The 17,784-nt window shown below is 45.2% G+C and overlaps 1 protein-coding gene across 5 annotated transcripts in view; it reads left to right on the plus strand.

The window, feature by feature from the left end:
• The window catches only part of SLC25A17 (solute carrier family 25 member 17), a 90,356-nt gene that overhangs the window by 9,413 nt on the left and 63,159 nt on the right, over nt 1–17,784 (plus strand). For 4 of the 5 annotated variants that reach the window (XM_062202797.1, XM_062202798.1, XM_062202800.1 and 1 more), the window contains exons 2-4: nt 11,715–11,775; nt 12,851–12,917; nt 15,383–15,534. In XM_062202797.1, coding sequence (XP_062058781.1) covers nt 11,715–11,775; nt 12,851–12,917; nt 15,383–15,534 — 280 coding nt within the window. Of the gene's footprint in view, nt 1–322; nt 374–11,714; nt 11,776–12,850; nt 12,918–15,382; nt 15,535–17,784 lie in introns of those variants that run through there. The other variant, XM_062202799.1, reaches the window with a different exon arrangement.

A 17,784-nucleotide genomic window follows, 5' to 3' on the forward strand; every position in this document is an offset into this window, starting at 1 on the left:
GCAAGACCTCTCTGTCTCTGTAACTGTCTCTCAAATAAATAAATCTTTAAAAAAAAAAGCCACAATCTTTAGAATTCCATCAGTTCAACATTTACCACATAAAATGTTCTCTTAGGTTTTTTTTTTTTTCTTTTTCTTTTTTAAGATTTATTTATTTATTTTGAAAATCAGAGGTAGAGAGGGATCTTCTGTCCACTGGTTCATTGCTCAGATGGCCTCAGGAGCCAGGAGCTTCTGAATCTCCCATGTGGGTCCAGGGGCCCAAACACTTGGCCCACCTTCTGCTGCTTTCCCAGGCCATGACAGAGAGCTGGATCACAAGAGGAACAGCCAGGACATGAACTGGTGCACGTACGGGATCCCAGTGTCACAGGTGGGGGCTTTACCGCTGTGCCACAATGGCAGCCCCTGTCTCCCCCTCCCTCCCTCCCTCCCTCTTTCTCTCTCTCTTTCTCTTTCTTTCATTCATTCACTCATTCATTCATTTGAGTGGTCTGCAGGACCAGCATCCCATTGAATCTTCAAATCGTGTTGATTTTTTCCTCTTACAGTTCTGGCAGGTTTCTCTGTTTTCTCTAATTACCACTCAAATTCACTACTAAAGCAGCGTTTGTGTTTTGTTCTGGTCTTTTAGGTTGAAAGTGCTTAAGCTTACTTTGATGGTCCTCTGAAAGCCCTTTGGTCTGCCTTTTCATCAGATACTGGTGTACAGAGGGGGTACCTTGAGATTTTGGGGTTTTCTCCTCCTTACTTTTGTCAGTTTCTTAATTTTTATATTCAGGGTAAAATGATAGCTCTTTTATGTTTGCTTTGATTGGCTTTTGTCTGGTACCATTTGTTACTCTACTAAATTGGAAATTCATAGTTTATTCATTAAATGTCCAAGGAACCTAGAAGTGTCCAAGGAACCATAGTAGTGTTATATGCAATGGGATAATAAATTTAAAATGTAAACATGCAAGCAATTAAGCTACAAGTTAGGATGCCCACGTCCCACATCCGAGTACCTGAGTTCAGTTCCCAGCTTTAACTTATTCCAGCTTCCTGATAAGGTGGGCCCTGAGATGTAGCAGTGTTAGCTCAGATAGGTTCCTGCACCCATATGGTCTACCTGGATTGAGTTCCAGGTATCTGGCTTTGGCCAGGCCCAGCAGTATCTGTTAGAGGCATCTGGGGAGTGAACCAGTGGTTGGGAGTATGCTCTGTCTGCCATTCTCTGCCTCTCATATAAAAAAATTTTTTAATGTGAATGTGACTAGCCTGCCCTTATTCAATTTTATAATGAAATAAGAGCAAAATAGATTAAGCAGCAAAGAAATAAACAGATTTACAGGCCAGCACCGAGGCTCAACAGGCTAATCCTCTGCCTTGCGGCGCCAGCACACTGGGTTCTAGTCCCGGTTGGGGCACCGGATTCTATCCCAGTTGCCCCTCTTCCAGGCCAGCTCTATGCTGTGGCCCGGGAAGGCAGTGGAGGATGGCCCAAGTGCTTGGGCCCTGCACCCGCATGGGAGACCAGGAGAAGCACCTGGCTCCTGGATTCGGATCAGCACAATGCGCCGGCCGCAGCAGCCATTGGAGGGTGAACCAACGGTAAAGGAAGACCTTTCTCTCTGTCTCTCTCTCTCACTGTCCACTCTGCCTGTCAAAAAAAAAAAAAAAAAAAAGGATACTAGGGGTGGCTGATGTGGCTCAGCAGGTTAAGCCACTTCTTGGGACATCAGTATCCCCTATCTTACTGCCAGTTCAAGTCCTGGCTACACTGTTTCTGATCCAGCTTCCTGCTAATGCATCCTGGTGGCAACAGATTTTGGCTCAAGTCCTCGAAACCCTGCCACAAACACGGAGCTTCTGGTTTCAGTCTGCCCCCACCCCACCCCCCATTGTTGCAGGCATCTGGGGAGTGAGCCAGTGGATGGAAGATCTCTGTCTCTCTCTTCCTCTCTTTCAAGTAAATAAAAATAAAATAAACATTAAAAGAAAGATACCAGTGTATAATTCAAGGATGTGGAGTTAAAATTCTAAATTCCAAAAAGCAACTTACAGAACTTAAAATAATTGCCTCTGTGGAGGAAGACTGAGTAAATGGAAAGAAGTAAAAGAAGAGCTAAACTACTATATTTTGTCATTTATAATATGTAAATTAACCATGTGCACAGTTTGCTATGATCAAATAGATCTTTGAAAGAAATATTTAATGTACAGCTATGAATTAATGATAATTGTTGGAGCTGAGTGATTTGTTCAAATTCAAGCACAGATTTACCAACATATTAGACATAGCCATAGGTAGAATTAATGAGCTAAAAGATATTAGCACCTGTTTCTCAACTGCACTGATTGTAGTCAGAGTGTTCTTTTTACGTTGCTGAGTGACAATGATTTTGTAGCTGGAATTGTTTATCCAGTGAAGATCTTTAACATAGATGAAAAAGACACATTTTTAAACCATCAAAAACAGCTTGCTGCTACTGGCACGATCCTCACCAGGAGAAATTCTAAAGGAAGCGCAGGCTGAGCATCCCTAATCTGAAAATTCAAAAATGACATTTTTGAGTGTTGATACGACGATGCCACAAGTGAGAAATTCCACATCTGACTCCATGCGATATGACATAGTTAAAATGCAAGCACACTAAAAATACTCTATGGAATTATCTTCAAGCTTTGTGTATCAGGGATATTTGAAACATAAACTTCATCCCCAATATATCTTATTATACACGTGTAAGTATCCTGAAATCTGAAATACTCTGGGCCCGTGCATTTCTGGGCTATTCAACCTGAACTTCCCGTGGAAGGAGAGTGATCCCACATAGAAAGGGGGAGATAGAAGGGATAAAGAGTAGAGAGGGTGGTAAGTATTGCATATGGCTAAATCTAGATAACCATTAACTATAAAATAATACTGTTTTGTGGGTGTTAAGAAGAAATTAGAAATAGGGGGCCACTTGGCCTAGAGACGAGGAGCCAGTTGAGGTGTCTGCATCCTGTGTCCCGGGTCCTGGGTTCATTGGGTCTGCTTCCTCCCAGGGCAGACCCTGGAAGACACAATGATGGCTCAGGTGTTGGGTCCCCACCACCCACATGGGAGACTTAGATTGAGTTCCCAGCAGCTCCTGGCTTCAGCCAGGCCCAGTTCTGGGTGTTGCAGGCATTTAGGGGAGTGAATCCATGAATGAGACCTGTCTGTGCTGGTACCCCCCCCATCCCCCCACCCCCGTCCCCCTTTCTCTATCTGCCTCTCAAATGAGTAGAAGTTAAACTACATGACAACATAGCATAAAGTTGGGAGGGAGTAAATGGATGAAATTTGTTTTGGGAGGAGGGTAAACACATTGAATGTTTGTAAAATTCTTTTTTTTTGTTTTGTTTTGGTTTTTTTTTGTTTGTTTTTGACAGGCAGAGTGAGACAGTGAGAGAGAGAGAGAGAAAGGTCTTCCTTTTTCCATTGGTTCACCCCCCAAATGGCCGCCAGGGCTGGCACGCTGTGGCCTGTGCACTGCACCAATCCGAGCCAGAAGCCAGCTGCTTCCTCCTGGTCTCCCACTTGGGTGCAGGGCCCAAGCACCTGGGCCATCCTCCACGGCCTTCCTGGGCCACAGCAGAGAGCTGGACTGGAAGAGGAGCAACCGGGACAGAATCCAGCACCCCAACCGGGGCTAGAACCCCGAGTACTGGCGCTGCAGGCGGAGGATTAGCCTAGTGAGCCGCAGCACCAGCTTTGTAAAATTCTTAGTTATAAATGTATGTGGGTACTTCAAAAAGTTTGTGGGAAATGGAGCTAAAAGATAAGTTTATTTTGGTGCAAAAAGATGTTTGAGGGGCTGACAGCTGTGGCTCAGCAGCTTAAGCCACCACCTGCCAGGCGCATAATTCCGTTTTGGAGTTGGTTCTAGTCCTAGGTGCTCTACTTCCTATCCATTTGCATGCTAATGTACCTGGGAAAAGCAGCAAAAGATGGCTCTAGTGTTTGGGGCCCTGCCACCCATGTAGAAGACCACGTGTGGCTTCAGGCTCTGGTTTCTGCCTGGCCTGTCCCAGACTGTTGCAGCTGTTTGGGGAGTGAACCAGAGGGAGGAAGATCTCTCTCTCTCTCTATCCATGTAACTCTGCCTTTCTTTTCTTTTTCTGGGTTTTTTTTTTTTTAAGATTTTATTTATTTTATTCGAGAGAGTTTCAGACAATGAGAGGGAGAGACAGGGAGAAAGGTTTTTTTTCCGTTGGTTCACTCCCCAAATGGCCGCAACAGCCAGAGGTGCACTGATCCGAAGCCCGGAGCCAGGCGCTTCTTCCAGGTCTCCCACGTGGGTGCAGGGGCCCAAGGACTTGGGCCATCTTCTACTGCTTTCCCAGGCCATAGCAGAGAGCTGAATCAGAAGAGGAGCAGCCAGGACTAGCGCCCATATGGGATGCCGGCACCAAAGGCAGAGGATTAACCTACTGTGCCAGGGCGCTGGCCTCGTAACTCTGCCTTTCAAATAAATAAATATTTAAAGAGATTTTTGAAATCTATGCATAATTTCCATGAACTTTTGGAAGCCCCCTTGTAGTTTTGCAAGTCCCTAATGTTTGGCCACACAGATGGCTGATCCTTTTGCTTCTGCATTTAGTCTGTGGCAGCATCACACATTTAGGTGGCCTCTGGAGAATTTCACTTTACACTGAGAGAATGGGATGGAAAAGGCAAGAAATGTCTTATTTCAGACCTCTTATGATGATAATTTAGATTCTGGACCTCCAGGGATCTCCAAGCTATACTTTGAAAATTGCTAGACTACATTATTCTCTTGTATTCTGATGTCTTTTTTTTTTTTTATTGCTTTTTTCCCACTTCGTAGCTAAAACTGATACATGGTGGTTATTAAAAACTTATATAGAGAAGCACAACAGGGAAATGGCAGCCACCTTTAATTTTCTCCTTCAGCTGGTATCGCTGTTGAGAATTTGTTGTTTGTCTTTTCTGGGGTGTGTGTGTTGTGTACACAAGTAAAAGAGATGCAGTCGGGTGTAGAGCTGACTAAAGGCTGGACTGGAAAGAGTCCGCTGGGAGGAGGGGTTCTGGACCTTGCCCTCTCCGCCGCTCAGGCTTAGAGCTGACCTGTGACCGCCCAACCCCAGTCTCCTGACTTACCCCAAGGGGCCCCACTGCTCCCCGTGCCTGTGCTGTGTAGGAATGTACTCCGTTCTTCAACCCTGACTGGTTAAAGGTGGAGATGCGGAGCCGACTGTTGTAACTACAAGTGTTTTTGATAAGTTACAAAGAAAAGTCTCTCTGGAAATAGATTCTTTTAAAAATTACAACTGTTGTCAGCAATAGTACTCCCACTCAGATGGTTAGAATTCTGTGGGACTCAAAATAATAGATTTGTTTTCTGGCAAATTTTGCATAACAGTATTGTACATTGTGGTTATCTTCTTGGGATTTTGTGCCTTTTTTTGTGTAAGTGAACAGACAGTCCTCAGGGAAAAGAATTGAGTATTTATGGTAAAAATAATTTGATTAAAATTGTGAAAAAGCATGGGCTTATACAGCTTGGCATGAGATGCCATTATACAATAAATATTTTGCTTCAGGTTACAGCTGCGTATAACAACCATCCTTGTATTTGCTTGGTTAGGAGACAAATATAGCAAGTCCCTAATATACAGAATAATTGCTCCAGGTTTAATTTTGGCGTTTGAGATGTGTTTTCTTGTTGATAATTAAGTTGATTTGTAGGGGCATACACTCATAACATTCATGAATACGGTCAGGGCGTGTGCAGTGCCAGGCTGTGTGCTGTGTGTTCAGACTAGTCCACAGAGACATTTTTGATATGTCAAATAGTGTCTATATTAGTATCTTTTTTTTTTTTTTTTTGACAGGCAGAGTGGATAGTGAGAGAGAGACAGAGAGAAAGGTCTTCCTTTTTGCCGTTGGTTCACCCTCCAATGGCCGCTGCGGCCAGCGCATCTCGCCGATCCGAAGCCAGGAGCCAGGTGCTTCTCCTGGTCTCCCATGGGGTGCAGGGCCCAAGCACTTGGGCCATCCTCCACTGCCTTCCCGGGCCATAGCAGAGAGCTGGCCTGGAAGAGGGGCAACCGGGATAGAATCCGGCGCCCCGACCGGGACTAGAACCCGGTGTGCCGGCGCCGCAAGGTGGAGGATTAGCCTGTTAAGCCACAGCGCCGGCTATATTAGTATCTTTTTAAAAAATACTCAAAAGATGTTAAAAGTTTTAACCGCAGTTGTGGCTAAGAGTGAACTTGAAGCTGAGCTACCCGCGTCCAGATCGTGATGCTGCCTCTTTAACCGTGTGTGTGGTTTGGAAAATGCTGCACCCCCTGGCTCTGCTTCCCCAGCTGTGAAATGGGGAGCACACTGCCCACCTGATCGTCGTTGTGAAGGTTTTCTTTCCAGCTGAGGTACAAGTCACATAACATAAACTGATTTTAAAGTGTACAGCTCATTGGTATTTGATACATTGCCAGTTTTCTTTGAGAGGTAGAGTTACAGACAGTGAGAGGGAGAGACAGGGAGAAAGGGTCACTCCCCAAATGGCCGCAATGGCCAGAGCTGCGCCAATCTGAAGCCAGGAGCCAGGCGCTTCTTCCTGGTCTCCCATGCGGGTGCAAGGGCCTAAGCACTTGGGCCATCTTCTACTGCTATCCCAGGCCACAGCAGAGAGCTGGATTGGAAAAGGAGCAGCCAGGACTAGAACTGGCGCCCATATGGGATGCTGGCGCCACAGGCAGAGGATTAACCTACTGCGCCATGGCGCTGGCCCCTACTTTTATTTTTTAAAGATTTGTTTATTTACGTTAGAGAGAGAGAGAGCGATGTTCTCCATCACTGGTTCGTTCTCCAAATGGCTGCAGCGGCCAGAGCTGGGCTGATCAAAGCTGTAACTCATGACCACAGACTTACTGGGTTAAAACAGCACAGTTTGTTACCCAAAGGTCTGCAGGTCAGATGGATGCAGTCTGAACTAAAAGCAAGATGTTGGCAAAAGTGCGTTCCCATGTGGAAGCCCTGAGGGGCAGAGCTTCCTTGCCTTTTTTTTTTAAGATTTATTTATTTTTATCTGAAAGTCAGAGTTACACAGAGAGAGAAGGAGAGGCAGAGAGAGAGAGGTCTTCCATCTTCTGGTTCACTTCCCAGTTGGCCATGACAGCTGGAGCTGCGCTGATCTGAAGCTAGGCACCAGGAGCTTCTTCCAGGTCTCCCATGTGGGTGCAGGGGCCCAAGGACTTGGGCCATCTTCTACTGCTCTCCCAGTCCATAGCAGAGAGCTGGATCAGAAATGGAGCAGCCAGGACTTGAACCGGTGCCCATATGGGATGCCAGCACTGCAGGCAGTGGTTTAACCTATTGTGCCACTGCACCGGCCCCCTTCCTTGCCTTTTCTACCCAGAAGCCACGTGCATTTCTTGGCTGGTGGCTTCCTCCTCCATTTTCAAAGCCAGCAGCAGTGGTTGATTCCTTTCCACATAGGAGGGTCATCAGTCTCACCTACTCTTGTCTCCCTCTGGTGCTTTGAAGGACTATTCTTGGAGCCACTCAGATAATCCAGAACAATCTCGCTATTTTGAAGGCCTCTAATTACTAACCAGCCACGTATGTAACTTGTTCGTGGACACTGGGATCAGGACAAGCACGTGGCGGGGGCATTACTCTGCTGCCACACCTACCTTCTGTGCACTCGGTCTGTTCTTTCTTCTTTCAAAGCCTCCCTCTCCTGGCCTTTTAATTGCTTGTCTACCTTTTTGTTTTTCTACGTAACACTTTATATATGAAGGTATTTTCTCATTAGTGATTGGCGAGAGAAGGGTCAATCAGGTTTTTAGTTGACCCTCTTGACTCAGTCTTTCCAGTACTAATAATTTTTAAAAATTTTTATTTATTTATTTGAAAGGCAGCACCAGAGACAAAGAGATCTTCCATCTGTTGGTTCTCTCCCCAAATGTCTGCAACAGCTAAGTCTGGGCCAGGCCAAAGCCAAGAGCCAGGAACTCCATCTGGGTCTCCCACATGGGTGCCAGGGGCCTGACTACATGGGCCACCTTTGTGGCCTTCGCAGGCACATTAGTAGGACCCTGGATCAGGAATGGCACAGCTGGCACTGAAACCAGCAAGCCAATATGGCTGCAGCATCACAGGTGGTGGCTTGGTCCACTGTGCTACAACCCCAGCTCCAGGACTTACAAAGTTTAAAAAACTATTATTTCATTTTGCTGATTTGAATTTTGGTATGCCTCTTCCCAGAGTAGGGAATAGACCAATGAGTGCTATGGGCTTTCTCTCAGTCTTGGCATTTCCATGTAAGACTTCAAGGTGAATAGGGCAGGACTTCTGAGTTTCCAAGTATCTACTTAAAGCTGGCAGAGGAGACAGGTGGAGGTGGTGCGGTTGGTGGAGACAGTTGTTTCCAGGCCAGACTTCTGTGTGGCGATGCCTGGTCAAGACAGCACCCTGCATGGACATGCAGTGCCGTGTGATGGCGAGGGAAGGCCACAGCTGGAACAGACAAGGATGCTTTCTAGAGCCTCCTAGCCCCACCTTTCTTAGCTGTGCCTGTGAAGTGTGCAAGGATGCTGGAAGCGTAGATTTGTAAACCTGTGTGAGTCCCGTGTTTCTTGAGACACTGCATAGTACTCAGTCCTTACTAGAAAAAAAAAAATTGTGTTGGAGTCATCCAGAAAGCCCAAATAACTGAAACTGGAGCGAATGGAGTAAATATTTAATTGAAAATCTGTGATCTGCAAAGATAGAGGATGAATGTTCTCCCAGCGTGGAAGTCAGGTTTCACTGTGAAAACGCTGAAAGAGGTAGCCAGTGCTCTGGGAGCCTAGAGGGCTGCACAACCGGTTGTACCCTGATGGGTAAAGGGAAGTAACATTTCATCTGAGTTTTGAAGAATACTAATATTGTAACACAGTGATCTCCTTTGTTAAACTGACCTAAATAGATAGATAAGAGGCCTTGTACATTTTCCTAGCTATCTTTAAAGTTGACCTAGTTTCCAGTTGTTGGCATGATTAAAATACTGTTATGTAAGCATTAGGAGATCAGCAGCTAAAACTTGAAGAGCACGTCTAGGAGTTTGTATCAGTGGGCTTCCATCTGGGCTAAGGACCACGAACAGAACTAAAAGCTCCATGTGCGTCATTTCATCCTTAAACGTGTGCTTGTGATTTTTATCTAAGGCCTTATGATTGGAAAGACTGGCAGTTTGCTTCTTTTTTCCTGTGATACATTTAAAAAAAAAAAAACTGTATCATTTTAAAGGCAGAGCATCAGAAAGAGAGAGAGAGAGGGAGAGACAGAGCAATCTTTCATTTGCTTGTTCACTTCTCAGGACTGGGCCAGTCTGGAGCCAGGCATCGGGCCCAAGCACCTGGGCCATCTTCTGCTGCCTTCCCAGGCACGTTAGCAGGGAGCTGGATCGAAAGTGGAGCAGCCAGGACTTGAACCCATGTTCTGATGCTGATGTCACAAGCAGCAGTTTAACCTGCTGTTCCACAGCTCTCGCCCCTTCCCTGATATTTGTGTTATTGTGTTACAGAATTTTTACCAAAGAAAGTGTCATTATTTAAAATATCAACAAACTTTATTTTTTTTAAAGATTTATTTATTTACTTGAAAGAGTTACACAGAGAGAGAGAGAGAGGGCTTCCATCCGCTAGTTCACTCCCCAACTGGCCGCAACAACTGGAGTTGCGCCGATCCAAAGCCAGGAGCTTCTTCTGGGTCTCCCACATGGGTACAGGGGCCCAAGGAGTTGGGCCATCTTCTACTGCTTTCCCAGGCCAAAGCAGGGGGCTGGATCGGAAGTGGAGCAGCCGGGACTTGAACTGACGCCCAGATGGGATGCCGGCATTGCAGGTGGCGGCTTTACCTGCTAAGCTGCAGCATAGGCCCCCAAACTTTATTTTTAAATAACAGTGTGCTCCTTACCTGCTCTTTTAGTTTGTGCTGAATGTTTTGATTAAGCACAGGGACTAGAAGTACTTAATTACCTAATTACTGATTATTTTGTTTTCAGCTAGGAATAGTAGCTAACCCGTGAAAGGTTAAAAACACATTTACCTGACGTCTCTGATGTATCCTGGGTTGCACTTTCCTTAGTTTGTCATTTATACGGACTTGCTACATTTTCTTTTTCAATGTCAAATAGGTGGAGAAATTTCTTCTAGAAAATTATATTTCTTCTGTTTGAGTATATAACTTGAGAAGTTTGAATAACAGTAATCCCAATAGATTAAAATACTGCATGTAGGGGCAGGCAGTATGGCGTAGTAGGCTAATAAGCCTCCACCTGCAATGCTGGCCTCCCATTTGGACACAGGTTCTTTACCTCTCTAATAAATAAATAAAATCTTTAAAAAATATATTGCATGTATTCACTGAAAACTTTTTTGAGCAATGTTAACAATGAACTTTCTTTCATTAAAAAGTTGTGGTTCAGGGCAGGTGTTGTAGCTTAGCAGGTGAAACCACTGCCTGTGATGCTGGCATCCCACATCAGCACTGTTTCATATCCTTGCTGCTCTGCTTCTGATCCAGCTCTCTGCTGTGGCCTGGGAAAAGCAAGAAGAGCAGCAGCCGGGACTAGAACCAGGCCCATATGGGATGCCAGTGCCACAGGTGGAGGATTAACCTACTGCGCCATAGCACCAGCCCCTGTTTTTTTAAAGATTTATTTATTTGAAAGAGTTGCAGAGAGGAAGAGCAGAGTCTTCCATCTGCTGGTTCACTTCCCAAATGGCCACACGGCCAGAGCTGCGCCAATCCAAAGCCAGGAGCCTGGAGCTTCTTCTGGGTCTCCCACACAGGTGCAGGGGCCTAAGGACTTGGACCGTCTTCTAATGCTTTCCCAGGCCACAGCAGAGAGCTGTATCTGAAGTGGAGCAGCCAGGACATGAACCGGCGCCCATATGGGATGCCGGGACTGCGGGTGGCAGCTTTACCTGCTACAGCACAGCGCCGGCCCCCCTAAATAAATCTTAGGAAAAAAAGTTGTGGTTCAGGGACAAGGATTTGGCTCACTGGTTAAGACACTGTTTTGGGACACCTGTATCCCATATTGATATGCCTGGTTCCAATCTTGGCTCTGCTTCCAGTCTAGCTTTCTGCTAGACTGGGAGGAAGCAGGTGATGGATCAAGTACTTGGGTCCCTTTCACCCACATGGGAGACCCATTTTGAGTTTCAGGCTCCTGGTTTCAGCCTGGCCCAGCCCTCGTGTTGCAGGCATTTGAGGAATGAACCAGCAGATCAAAATTTCTCTCTACTCCTCTGCCTTTCCAGTAAAGTGAAGACAAATAAAAAGTTCTTTTAAAAATACATAAAAGTTGTTCAGGAGTGAGGCATTGTGGTACACTGGTTAGGCTCCTGCTTGGAACGCCCATATCCCATACTGGAGTGCCTAGGTTCCATTCCAGGCTCTGCTGCTTATCCAGCTCCCTGCTCATGCACACCCTGGGAGGCAGCAGGTGATGGCTCAAGTTCTTGAGTCCCTGCCACCCATGTGGGAGACCCAGATGCTGTTCTAGGCTCCTAGTTTGAACCTGGTTCAGCTTTGACTTCTGAACATTTGGGAAGTGAATCAGCAGATGGAAGATGCCTTTATCTGTCTCTCTCTGCCTTTCAAATAAATAAAATAAATAAAAGTTATAAAGTTCATTGTGTCTGTGACGCTGTAATGGCTAAAGCCTGTTTTAACTTTTCAGGGAAGTGTGACAGCAATGACAGTATTTTTTCCCTTGGATACAGCTAGACTTCGGCTTCAGGGTGAGTATTCCTCATTTGTGTAATCTCATTCGTGTTCGTGTCGTGGTGGGAAGCAAACATACTTCCCTAGCAAGTTCTCCATTGCTGTCAGGGTTTTCTGTTTCTTCCGTGACCCACCATGGTCTGCCTCCACTGACTAGAGCCTCTGGATGACTCAGAGCCTTAGCACTCTTCTCAGAGAATCTGAGTGGGTTTGCCTAAGAACTTTGAACAGTACAATTCTTTCTAATAAGCCGAGGGCTTGGTAGCTTTTTGGAGGAAGGTGGGTTTTTCACTCTTTCCCTATTTTCACTGTTCCCCTTGGGTTGTTGCCACTTTGTCATTACAGATAATGACGTAAGACTAGATTTCTCAGCGAGCTTACTGGCTCAGATAAACGTGTTGGTAATTTTGATGGTCACTGCCAGCTTGTCTTCCCTGGTGGTTTACTAACTGACCATCCCACAAGCTATTTTGGTACCAATTCTAATTCTCAGGAAATTGGTTAATCTCCACATTTCTGTGTTCTCAAATTATTTTTAAATTGTGGATAGGAAATTTGAAGTTAATTGAGATACTTTGTTTTCAGTGAGAATTTCAATAAATGCAGAGTTCTAATCCTTTTGAGACCTTTTTTTTTTTTTTTTTTTAATTCAACGAGGAGACAATGCAAGGCTAAAAGTTAAGAAATGTGCGGTAAATCCTGGCTTTGCTGTCAATGGTGTGTCTTTCACAGCTTTTGTATCTGTAGCCTCTTTTGTTCAAGGAGGATAATTTATTCTCTACTTTGATTAAAAAATGAGAATATGTTTGGAAATGAGAGAGCTGTATGAAATTAAGAATACTTTCCCCCGTCACAGCTTTTACTTTGAAAATTATGGATTGAATTTAAAAAATGCTTTGTGGTTCACAAATAAGATGAAGGCCAGGGACTCCACAGTGGGGCATTTCGCACACGGTCATGTAGCAGGATATAAGGCACATTAGGGGTGCAGGAAGAACAGGCCAAAAGATTACTCAGGTGAGGTACGTGTGTAACTTGGCGATGCTGGAGATAATAACTCTGTGTTCAAACGTCTGCTCTTTGGTCTTGTAGTCGATGAGAAAAGAAAGTCCAAAACCACACACATGGTGCTGCTGGAGATCATCAAAGAGGAAGGCCTGTGAGTACTCCCGCCTTGCACGTTGGCAGGCAGAGCAGGTTGCTGAACTGCTGTGCCTCCAGGCACCCACACTCCCTTCCTCTCTACCCTCATAGCCTTTCAGTGTTGTGAATCTGTCATTGCCTGGCTTGTTAGTACACAATTGTTCTCAGTTCCTTAAAAACTTATACTTAGGGGTCCATGTTGCAACGCTGGCATCCCATAGCAGAATGCGGGTTGCATTCTTGGCTGCTCCACTTCTGATCGAGCCCCCTGCTAATGCCCCTGGGGAAACAGCCAAAGATGACCCAAATATCTGGGCCCCTGCCACCTGTGTGGGAGACCAGGATGGAATTCCTGGCTCCTGGCCTCAGCCTGGCCAAGCTTTGGCTGTAGCAGCCATTTGGGAAGTGAACCAGCAGATGGAAGATCTTTCTGTCTCTGTATCTGTCCGTCTGCCTTTCAAACAAATACTTTTTCTTAAAAGAAATCTGTAGTTAGCTGTTTGATTCTTGATCATCTAGTCTTCCATGAAACCAGTGCTTTGTTTTATGTACAATGACCAAAGAAGTTTGCTTCGTTCCTATCAGATGCATTCAGACAGATTGTAAGTCATTTCAGAATCACAGAAAGTTGTGACAGTCATACTAGCACAGAGAACACCAGCATGTGCTTTTACTGCGCTCATCTGCTGTTAACGTTTTCCCATTGTTGCACCATTTGTGCTGTGCTTCCCCTGCCCCCTTCCTTTCTTATTATGCACCCCCCACAGATTTTTCTAGTTGTTTGAAAACAAGTTACATACATGAAAACCTTCTACCCCAGACATTGATGCTTTTAATAGAGCTTCCATCTACTGGTTAACTTCCCAAATGTCCACGACAACCAGGGCTGGGCCAGGCCAATGCCAGGAGCTAGGTACTCCATCGGGGTCTCCCACATGGTTATTAGGGATCCAAATATTTGAGCCATCACCTGCCCTCTCACCTCCAAAGTGTGCATTAGTAGGAAACCAGATTGGAAGCAGTACAGACAGAACTTGAATCAGGCACTCCAACACGAAATATTGGGCACCCAAAACTTACTCTTAAAGAAAACAGCCCCCACCCTGCACTTTTTATTTTTAATGACCCATAAAAATCGTGCACATTTTTGGGGTGCTTTGTGATGTTTTGGTACATGGACACATTGTAGAATGTATCCAGTCAGAGTAAGCATGCTGATCTCCTCAGCATTACCACTTCCTTGTAGTGAAAACATTCTTTTTTTTTTTTTTTTTGACAGGCAGAGTGAATAGTGAGAGAGACAGAGACAGAGACAGAGAGAAAGGTCTTCCTTTTTGCCGTTGGTTCACCCTCCAATGGCGGCTGCGGCCGGCACATCATGCTGATCCGAAGCCAGGAGCCAGGTGCTTCTCCTGGTCTCCCATGCGGGTGCAGGACCCAAGCACTTGGCCATCCTCCACTGCCTTCCCGGGCCATAGCAGAGAGCTGGCCTGGAAGAGGGGCAACCGGGATAGAATCCGACGCCCCAACTGGGACTAGCACCCGGTGTGCCGGCGCCACAAGGTGGAGGATTAGCCTGTTAAGCCACAGCGCCGGCCAATAGTGAAAACATTCTAAAACTACTAAAAATGAAAAAACAACTTAAGTTTCTCATTTTCAGTTTTCCTCATGTTTCTTCATGATTAGATTATACGTCCTTGGCCAGAATCATGCATGGGTGATACCGTGTTCTTCACAGGGTATCAAGTCTGGAGAGGCATGTTGTCCACTGCTGTCCTTGGCTAACTGTGATTTCTAAGATTTGAGCTGGTCACTGTGTGATTGCTTCCTTGGCAACTGTAAGCAGTCTGTGCGGAGAGGCTTTGCAGCAGTGCAGGTACTCTGCTGCTTATCAGAACGCCCACCCTAAATTACCATGAAGCTGCAGCAGGGCCACCTCCAGCACTGCCTCTGCGTTTGCCGGTCTCGGCCTGCTGTCACCGTAAGAAAGAGCACTGGCCCTTCCCTCCTCCTTGGCTATTATCAATATGCACTCAAAAATCCTGTTATTTTTTGTTCGTGGTTTACATTTGATTTCTGTACTTTATTTTGGTTCTCAAATTGTCCCAGGTTTAGCCAGGAGGAGCCCCTTCATTCTGGCTCCTGTGCCATCATGACATGCCCCCATAATCTTTTTTAAACTTATTTTCTGCAATTACCTCATTTTAAATGTTCTTGCCTTGTGATAAAACATGGATGATGCTATCTGTATTCATGTGTGTATATATATATATATGTTCGTTTATATATATTTAGCAGCCCTGGGGAAGTTTCCATTATTTCCTTGGTATCACTCCTGATTTGGCGTCCTTCACTGTGGATCCCATTGTGGTGTAGGAGTGAACCGTGCGACAGTGATGATCAGCCCTTCCTGGGGCTTGGTGGCAACCTCCGAGGCCTTTCTGCTTGACCTTCACTTTGCTTATTGTGTTTTTCCCATAGCCTGGCGCCATATCGAGGGTTGTTTCCAGTTATTTCCAGTCTCTGCTGCTCCAATTTTGTCTATTTCTACACTTTTAATAGTCTCAAAGCTGTCTGGGTCAAAGGTCAACGTGCTACTACTGGAAAAGATCTGGTAGTTGGATTTGTTGCAGGTAACAAGGTTTTCTGGGTATAAAATGTTTTTATATTTTAATATTTATTTTGTGATCCATAAATCTTCCAAGAGTTTACTTTAGCACAAACTAATGCTCACGTAGAGTTGGGTTTTTCTACTTGGTGTTTTTTGTTTTTAGTGTGGTAAAAAGTGTAACAATTTACCATCTTACCCATCATAAGTGTACTTTCAGTAGTGTTAAGTGTATTCATATCATTGTGAAGTGGGTCTCCATAACTGTTGTATTTTGCAAAACTGACTTCATACCCATTAAAAGGGAAATTCCCCTTTTCCCTTCTCTAGACTCTGGTAATCACCATTCTACTTTGTCTCTGAGAATCCGATTACTTGGATACCGCATATGCTCATAAGTGCAATCATATGATACTGTCTTTTTGCGAATGGCTTATTTCACCCAATGTCTCCAAGTTAATCTGTGTTATAGTGTATGATATGATTTTCTTATTTGTTTTGTGGCTGGATAATACTCCATTGTTTGTTATGCAAGTACTTCAGGAAGTTTGTGGAAAGTGGAATTAAAAAGTTTATTTTGGCCCAAAAAGATTTTGAAACCCATGCATAAAAGGGTCCTCAAAAGGTTCATGGAAAGTGCTGTTACGAGAAAACTATGCAAGATTTTCAGGATTATTTTCTGTATCAAAATAAGCTTATCTTTTTTTTCCAAAGATTTATTTATTTATAGACAGAGTTACAGAGAGAGGAAGACAGATATTTTCCATCTCCTGGTTCACTCCCCAGATGGCCACAACAGCTGGAGCTGGGCCAGTCCCACGTGGGTGCAGGGGCCCAAGCACTTGGGCCACCCTCTGCTGCTTTCCCTGGCATATTAGCAGGGAGCTGGATCGGAAGTGGAACAGCTGGGACTCGAACTGTTGCCCACATGGGATGCCGTTGGCAGCCTTACCTGCTATGCCACAGTGCTTGTTCCCAAGCTTATCTTTTAATTCCATTTATCTGTGAGCTTTTTAAAGTACCTTTGTATGTCACATATTATTCAACTGTTAATGAATACTTGAGTTGTCTTCACCTCTTGACTGTTGTGAATAGTGTCGCTATGAATGAAGGTGTGCACATCTCTCCGAGAGCCTGCTGTCTTGTCTTTTGGAAATACAGGTTGAGTGTTCGTTATTCAACATACTTGAGACCAGAAGTGTAGCAGATTTCAGAGTTTTTTGGATTTTGAAACATTTGCAAAGACTTTACCAGTTTAGCATCCCTAATCTGAAACATCTCAGATTTGGGAGCATTTGGATTAGCGATGCTCAGTTTGTTTACCCAGGAATGGGATTGCTGGGTCACATATAGCTCCAGGCTTAATTGTTTGGGAGTACCTCTGCATTAGTCTGTTTTCTATTGCTCTAGCATAATACCTGAGGCTGGGTAACTTTGTAAACAGAGGTTTCTTTAAGATCACCTCTCTGGGGGTTCAAGGGCGTGGTTCAGCTCTGGTGAGGACTCATGGTGGATGGCGTCACGTGGTGAGAGCATACATGAAGGAGAGCAGTCACATCACTACAGGCATCCAGAGTGGCTTGGAAGTGGCCAGGCTTGTTTTGTAACAAGCTTCTCTCGAGAACTGAGTCCCATCAGAACTACCTCGATCCCTTCTAAGGGGAACCCTATCCCCACCCCTCCCCTAGTGACTCTCCATTAGGCTCCAGCTCTTACAGATCCCACCACCCCTGTACTGCCACACTGAAAACCAAGCCTTTGGGGCACACACTCAAATGATAGCAACCTCCACACTGTTTTTATTTTTTCTTTTTTTTTTGACAGGCAAAGCTAGACAATGAGAGAGAGAGAGACAGAGAGAAAGGTCTTCCTTTGCCATTGGTTCACCCCTCAAATGGCTGCTACGGCTGGCGCGCTGCACTGATCCAAAGCCAGGAGCCAGGGCCAGGTACTTCCTCCTGGTCTCCCATGCAGGTGCAGGGCCCAAGCACTTAGGCCATCCTCCACTGCCTTCCCGGGCCACAGCAGAGAGCTGGCCTGGAAGAGAAGCAACCGGGACAGAATCCAGCACCCCAACCGGGACTAGAACCTGGGGTCCCGCCACCACAGGCGGAGGATTAGCCAAGTGAGCCACGGTGCCAGCCACTGTTTTTCATAATGGTTTTTCCATTTACAATCTCACCAATGGTACACAGAGATTCCAGCACTTGTTATTTTCTGTTTTATGATAATAGCCATCCTCAGAGTAGGAGGTGATAGCTCATTTTGTTATTGA

This window comes from Lepus europaeus, chromosome 10, assembly GCF_033115175.1.
Source record: "Lepus europaeus isolate LE1 chromosome 10, mLepTim1.pri, whole genome shotgun sequence".
Taxonomy (NCBI): Eukaryota; Metazoa; Chordata; class Mammalia; order Lagomorpha; family Leporidae; genus Lepus; species Lepus europaeus.